The sequence below is a fragment of the Cetorhinus maximus genome, chromosome 1 (assembly GCF_964194155.1).
Source record: "Cetorhinus maximus chromosome 1, sCetMax3.hap1.1, whole genome shotgun sequence".
Lineage (NCBI taxonomy): Eukaryota > Metazoa > Chordata > Chondrichthyes > Lamniformes > Cetorhinidae > Cetorhinus > Cetorhinus maximus.
This window is the reverse complement of record NC_135879.1, coordinates 53296501-53304529: the sequence shown is the minus strand read 5'-3', so window position 1 is coordinate 53304529 and position 8029 is coordinate 53296501. Positions and strand designations below refer to the sequence as shown.

Genomic DNA, 8029 nt, shown 5'->3' with positions numbered 1-8029 from the left:
CCGCAAAGATCACCCACCGAGCCCTGGAAGGAGCCAGATGCATAGGAGTGGAGGGCAACTGTGACCTTCAGAGCCGCTGGCATGGGGTGTCCGCCAACACAGTTAGGAGAGATCTCATCTGACAGATGTAGCTGACTGTCTCCCTTGACACTCGGAGCCTCCTTCGGCACTGCACCTCAGTTATATTGAGGTAGCTGCTTCGCCGCCTGTAAACCCTGGCAGCAGGATAGTGGAGTCTTCTGCGGCCCCTTCCACCTTGGACTACCTCTTGGCCTGCACCCCTTGTGCCTGCGTCTGGCCTCCCAAAGGTGGCTCCCATGGAGGCTGATTGTGCACTCCTGGCCTCCTCCTTATTCTAGCCCTCCCTTCCTCCTCAGAGGAGCTGCCTCCAGTGGAGATGTCAGAACCGATACTCAGGCTAAGGGGAGGCCTCCGGAAAGCTGCAGGCCTGATAAAGATTATTGGCTGCAGAGTGCTGACCTGAAGGTTCAAAGTACACGGAAAGCTGCTGGAATTCGTTCTGAACTACTATAGATCACACAGGCAAGTTTAAAAAACTTCCTCCAATAAATACTTCACAGAGCAGACTCACGACCCTACTGAGCCCTCTTATCCCACCCATGAATGAGGTTCATAAAAAAGTCTCTTACCCGCCTGCCCGTTGCACCCGTGTGCCGAGCCGAAGATCGCACGGGCGCCTGAAAATCGCCGTCGATTGATGAATTACGAGCCTTAACTAGCCCGTTAATTAATGGCGGGCATGAGTCGAACTTCATCATGCACCCACCCAGCAAAATATCATGATGGCGCGCCGTGTCGTCGGGACGCTTGCCCTACATCACTGCGCGTCATTTTACACGCTGATGTGTGGGGCCCACCCCCCCGACGTCAAACAGAAAATTCTGCCCTATATCAAAGAAGGTGGCAATTCATCAAAGTTATGGAAGCTAGAGAAGTTAAATCATGAATTCCATATTTATTAAACAAGTACATGCAGGAGTCAGTTGCATCTGTGATGCCCACAGAAATACAAAAGGATATAATATTCTGAATGCATCATTCTGTTCTTATTTTGTTAAATATTTTCAGGTTTTAGTAATTATATATTTATTGTACCCTGTTCCAGTTCAATACATTATTACATTATTTTGCTCTATACATTATTTCACAATCAGAACTAAGCCACATGACAGTTTTGAATGTGAAATTTACAATCTTAACACTCCTTTGGATGAGTTGCTGAGGTGTTACATGCCATTGTGACTGGTTTTAATAAAAATATCTCTTCTGAATGGCTGCTTAAAACTGGCAGTCCAGAAAGCTAACTCCAGTTGTTCAAAAAAAAGTTACACAGTTATTCAAAATGAAATTCAACTGAAACTATTTTTCTCCTTCACAGGCATTTGACAGAAGAGAGATGAAGTCATCACTGATTGTGTAAGATCGGTGGGATAAAAACATCAACAACAAATCATTTCTCATTTCTTATTCTCATTGAAATGAGTAAAAAGCAAAGAGCAATCTATGATTTTTATCAGAATTCTAACACTTACAACTGAGGTGATGGTACATTTCAAAGTAATTTCTATCAACACTGTGGATCTCTATACAAACATAAACAAAATATCTTCCTGAATGGTTTTGATATAGTACTCATTTTAAAAGTTAATATTAAATGAGTACATTACAAGTAATACACAGAACATTTCAACAGCATATAAAACATTATTTAGATGGTGTATACAAGATATTTTTCAAGTCATTAATTCTAGTGGGAGCTTTAATTTGCAAAATATCAATTTAAGAACATGGTTGAGGCCATTGTATCTGATGGTAAACTAAGGACAAGGGATATATATTAACTACTGTCTGAATGTGTGGCTTCTCTTCAGGTTACGATAATGTAACAAGGCTTGGGATGTAGAATCTAAGCTGACTGTCTGCATTGGTGATTCCTCTTTGGTTCAGAAAGCGTGAAATCAAAATATGCTTTTAGAAAAAGATTTGTGGTAACATTAGAGATTTAAATAAAATTGGGACACTGATCTATTTTGTACAGCCCACAAAGCACAAGAATATATCATGCAAATGATGTTTACGTTTATGCCAATAAATATCCATGAGATTGAATCAGTGAATAAAAATTCCCCTTTCCTATATCAATGTATTTTCAGAACATAGCTAGGACTAGCATTTTTTTTCAATTGTTATTTCCTGTTTACCATCACTATACTGTGGAGGCGAAATTTTTACTTCATTTTCTATTGAGATTTCAGTAAGCAAGAAGTAAGGTAGTGAACTTATTTAAGAACACCTTCAGAATAGAACATCAAGGAATGAATTAGAATGACTCAGGAGTCGATATTGATCACAATGGCACATAGAATTTAGTGACCTGATGTAAACTGTACTATTGACTGACAAACTTGTTCAGTTATTTTGTCTGCTGCCAAACCCTGATATTACCCTCTATAGGTATTATTCTACCCAAAAGCATTTGACCAAGGATTGCAAACTGGATTTAATACCATTGTTCAAGAATCCATACAGTACAGGATTCAGGCAACAGGATAGCAAACCCAGCAGGTGACAGATGCAATATACCAGCTTGAAGTGCCTGTTAGAAATCAGATTTGCGTTGAAGTCAGTTAAAAGGTGAAAGATGTGCAGAGGCATCCAGCTGACAGTAAAAGCAACAATTACTAAGGTCAGTTTATAGAAAACAATGCGTGATCGTTTCCTCAACCTGGTGATGGATTTTGGTGTCACTGAAACATTATGTGAATTGGCATGCTCTTCAGGCTCCATTGCTTTCAGTTCAAAACATACAGGTACACCTGGTAGAAAGGAAGTGGGTAAAGGCTGCGTATTCTCTGAACCATGGATTACCAAGAGATCATGGTGAATCTGGCCATTCTTGTGGACATTGGACATGGCAGGCATGACACTGGCACACTTCTTGCTGTATCTCTTCTTGTATTTTCTCAGAAAGGAATAGTTCCATCCTTGTTGTGCTTGAAACTGCTTGTTAGCAGGCTGGTGTATAGTTAAATTAATCATTTCATTCTCCTCGGATCTCCTTTGTCTGCTGGGCACAGTGGCACTTACCTTTCTGCAAACACTAGCATGGCTGATTGTTAGGCAAATTATTGGCAAAATATACTGGAAGATTAACAAGGACAATGTGTAAGCAATTCTGTAAGAGTCAGATGGCCATGACTCAATGCATAAGTATTTATCTTTTAAGGAGTCTAAGTGAACAGTTTCACTTAGGTCTATGATTTTATGAAAGATAGGTAATGGTGAGCAAATAGTAAATCCAATAATCCACACTGTTCCCATGACCAAATATCCCGTATTTATGGTAAAATGGTTGGATAATGGATTGTTTATCATATGATACCTAACCATGGCAATTGACATTAGCATGAGTATAGAAACCATGACAGACACACACTGAACAAATGGTACTATATAACACATGATCTCCCCAAAGATCCATTGGTCTAGAAGAACATAAGTCAGTGTAAACGGTGAACAAAACAATAGAATTAAAATGTCAGATAAGGCTAAATTCCCAATCAGAAAGTTAATCATTGATTTCTGTTTTAGGTTTTTACACAGTGCAATTACAACAAAAAAGTTGCCAAGAAGCCCTAGAACAGTAATAAATGTATAGATTCCAACCAGTAAATATCTTATATCATGGATACTTCCATTATAGTCATCCCAAGAAGGGAGACCTAGTCCATATATGGTAGTGTTATTGCCATTTTCCAAAGTAACAGTGATATTATTTGTATTTTTATCTTCAAGATTCATTTTGGGCTGCTGAATTTATAAATATTCAGAACTAGTGTTTATAAAAAATACATGTGGTCCATAATTAGGAAGAATCAGTTAAAATGTGAGATATGAAGGATGTTAATGCACCATGGGAAAAAATGGAAAGCATGCAAGGTTTGGGTTGTCATTGGTCCAGTAACATGCTGTCATTGGCCAACAACACCTAACGTATTGAATAACATCCAATGCGTATGGCGTAAGATTCCCATATAACATTATGCAATCACAATCTGTATCAGCAGTAAACATGCATAGTGGGCAGGCTAGGTGAAATACTTCAAGTGCCTGATGAATATCAACATATCACAAGTTATAAGTAATACAATTCAATTACATCACATTTGCCAAAACCTAGGAATTTAATTTTAAAATGTTAAAAAGCTCATTCAAAAAGTTAAACAACTTGTTTGACGTTGTAATTTTTGCACTGGTGCTTATGTCTCCTTATTTTTGCAGTGCTTTATGATCTCCCGAGTAGACATGCGAAATGAAATGACATTTTGCCCCATACTAGTGAGTCTGCTGAAGTGGCAAGAAATGTTGCTTGCTGCTGTCAATCTGTAAGTCTTCAGGCACAATATCCTATGAACCATTCCAGCCTTTTACAACATTCCTAATACAGAAAATAAGAAAAGAAATCAGAGGAATGTAACAAGCCAATTAAGAAATTATGATCATAAAAACTACTAGGCTGCAAGATATATATATTTATATCCTTAAAGTATCCTGCTTAATCAGAACATCCCAACAATAAATAGTGGTGCTGAGAAAAGTAAGAGAACCAAGCTGAAAAAAAACATCCAATTCTACAGAAAACCCACCCCAAGCCTTGATCCAAATACTACCATTCTAATCTATTGCAGGGTGATGCTTGATAAATTTGACTCTGTATGGTAAACTAGGGAATCCGTCCTATTTTAATATTTGTTTTAGCTGAATCACATTTTTATAGAAAGGCGAAAGTCCATTGCAATAGCCACAGGTAACTATGTTTAATAATTTTGGAACAAATAGTCTTATTTTTGAAAGCCTCACAGATGCAGCACTAAAGGTTTGCATTACTTCATGGCATTGTTTGCAAAAGAGAGCAGGGAATTGTCACAGTGTTAATATTACTCCCTCAAACAACATAGTCAAGAATAGATTAATTGATCATGAACCATATTTCAGTGTTATAAGACCTTGCTGTGTGCAAAATGGATGCTACATTTGCCTGCATAATCAATCAATGTGCCATAAAGTAATTCATTTTATATGAAGCTTGTTCAGGCATTTCAAGTAATTTAATGAGTGTTATATAAAGTTCAGCCTTTCTTTAACATTGCTTCCTGTGGTCTTTATATAACAGAGTGGAACATCACTTCTGAATGTTCAGAGCTTCTTTCTGCTGCTGGTGAAACCTCTCATTGATGCTGCAAGGCATATTCACCAGCTACAAAGAGCAAAATGTGATTATAGTAGTATTAAAGCTTAACTTTTAATTCCTTGTTGCATAGCTATGTCAGCACCACTTTTACAGTAACTAAAGTTACAGTACATATTGTTGAATGAATTGCTCAGTGTTTATTGTGTTTTATGTAATTAATGCAATGTAATTTGCACATTTTGTATATTAATAATTTAGCTCAAACTTTTTTTGCATTGGTTGAATCCAATGAACAGACATCATCTGGATAAATTTAACTTACTGACTGAGCAAATTCCCTTATGAATGGTGAGAGACGTGTAATCTGAGTATTTTAACAAGTCACGCAACTACAAAACCATATTCCCCTGGTGGATTTTTGAAATATGTATGAAACTGTTTTGTTACTATTATACTTTTTAGTATTACTCCTTATCAGTTATTTCATTCCAGCCATGCTCGATTGATTAGCAGTTGGAAAATAAAATTTGAGAGAAACTGCAATAAATATTATCTTTTCATAGAAAATTATTACCTTCCATTGCAATCTAAAGTTGCAGAGCCTATTAAAATGAATCAAGCCATAAAAGCAAATAACTGTGAATGCTGGAAATCTGAAATAAAAACAGAAAATGCTGGAAAAACTCAGCAGGTCTGGCAGCATCTGTGGAGAGAGAAACAGAATTAAAGTTTTGAGTCCAATATGACTCTTCTTCGGAAACTCAAGTGGCCCCTGCTGCTCAGTGATATCTCTGGAATAGCTCTGGTCAAAAGGAGACCCAAACGATAAGACCGGTAGCAAATGTAAGAGGTTTCTTTGATGTACCAGATATAAATGCTTGTTTCATTTTTTGAATGAAAAAAACGTAAATATTGGAAAGGGGAGAAGGGGTTCTGAACACATGGGGCAGAATTTTGCCCTTGGCGGGCAGGCAGGCTCGGTGGGGGCGGGTGGGGGCGGTCAGGGAGCCAACCGCTGCCCACAATTAGCAGCGCAACGCAATTTCATGCTGGCGGGCCAATTAAGGCCCGCCCAGAGTGAAATGCAAGCAGCAGCGCTAAGCGCTGCCTGTGCCGGGGGGGGGTCAGTTGGGGAGTGTGAGCTTGCCAATCGCAAACTTCGCGCATGAGTGAGTGAGCGCTTCATAATCTCCCTGAGGCAGCTCTGTGCAAAAGAATTTAAAAGAATAAAAATGTAACGAAAAACGTCCCTGCTCATGTGACCCTGTCACATGAGCAGGGACATGTTATTAATCAAAAATTAAAGTTTTTATTTTATTTTTATTTGCTTTTGGAAACCTTATCCCGCCCTTGGATGAGGTTTACAAAAAAATGCAAAGACCGCTTGGCCTTTTCGCCTACCCGCCAACCGTAAGGTTGGTTGAGGGAGTGAAAATTTTAATTTAATTGATAATTTAATGGCCTTAACAGGCTTTTTAATTGGCGTTGGGCGCACTGCCAGCTCCAGCGTGTGCCCACTGACCGAACTATCCCGTGACTGCATGTTGACGCTGGCACACTTGATCGACGTCATCGCGCGCCATTTCACGCTCAAGCAGGTCGGGTGTGCACCCGCCCACCAAGCAAAAATTTCTGCCCATGGGGTTCCCGCCAAAGTCAATGGAGCTTAGAATGGCTCACCGCATTTCAGCCATAACATTCTCCCCAGACTTGCTTCATTTTATCGATTTATCAAAAAAGGTTCTGCTTTGGCTTAACCGTAAAATACTATGTGTAGAGCAGAAAGAAGTAGGATCAACAGTAGTCTGGATTCAGAAGGGAGTGGTTATGGTGAGAGCTGAGCAGAGTAAAATTGTGATACTGAAGGTTTTTTAAACTAGGTAACAATCTAATAACCCTCCTCTGAATTTTTCCTAGACCCTTTATAATCACTGAACTGTGATGGGACCAAAACTGGATGCAGTATTCTAAATTAAACCTAACTGAGGCCTTGTACAAAAACAATACATACATTTTGTTTCATATTGCACCATCATTACAATACATCCTAACACATTACTTGCTTTTGCTGTTATTTTCACATGTTGTTTGCCTCTGCTCTCTCTATGCCATTCAATGTTTGTGACTAAATTGTGGTCAGTGGTTTCTGCCCTTTTATGGTGCACTAGCACAAGTACAAAGCTAGGGTTAGCTCTGCCTCTGAATTTCCTATTACAAAAAAGCTGACCTTTACACTCCACATTCACACAACAAAATTGGTGGGATCAGTAATTTGATTGTGCAGGGGGTTTCAAACTCAATGCTACATTTCAGATTCTGGTCCAGCGGTGAGGGCTGTGTGAATTACTGAGCTTTCATATGAATCAAGAAAAAATAGAATTCTATTGATGCATAATTTATGATTTAAAACATAGTCATATATTTTGCAGCAGAAGGAGGCTTTTGGGCCCATCATGCCTCTGTGAGCTTTTGAACGTGCTATCCATATAGTGCCCCTCCCCTGCCCTTTCTCGGTACCTCTGCTATTGAATCTGCTTACATGATCCCTACAAGCCCACAATTCCAGATCTTAACAACCTTCTGCGTAAAAAAAAATTCTCCTCATCACCCGTTTGGTTTTTTGTCAATTATCTCAAACCTGTGCCATTTGGTTGCTGACCCTGTTGCCTGTGGAAATAACTTCTCTTCAATTTACTCAGCAACTTTGCTTCATTAATCTATGCCTTTTTTCTGGAAAACGGGTCGTACCTGTTTCTAATGGCTGACTAAAAATCAAATCTGGAATTTTTAATTAATATTTGGAATTGCCCTTGAAAT

At 38.9% G+C, this 8029-nt stretch overlaps 1 protein-coding gene across 1 annotated transcript; it reads right to left on the bottom strand.

The window, feature by feature from the left end:
* Positions 1–2340: 2340 nt before the first annotated feature.
* Positions 2341–3946, bottom strand: LOC144679868 (neuropeptide Y receptor type 5-like). The gene has a single exon (XM_078540752.1). The coding sequence runs from the start codon at positions 3820–3822 to the stop codon at positions 2479–2481; it is 1344 nt and encodes a 447-aa protein (XP_078396878.1). The 5' UTR covers positions 3823–3946; the 3' UTR covers positions 2341–2478.
* Positions 3947–8029: the final 4083 nt, after the last annotated feature.

Coding starts and splice junctions, on each gene's coding strand:
- LOC144679868 (XM_078540752.1), bottom strand. CDS start 3,822: ATGAATCTTGAAGATAAAAATACAAATAATATCACTGTTACTTTGGAA.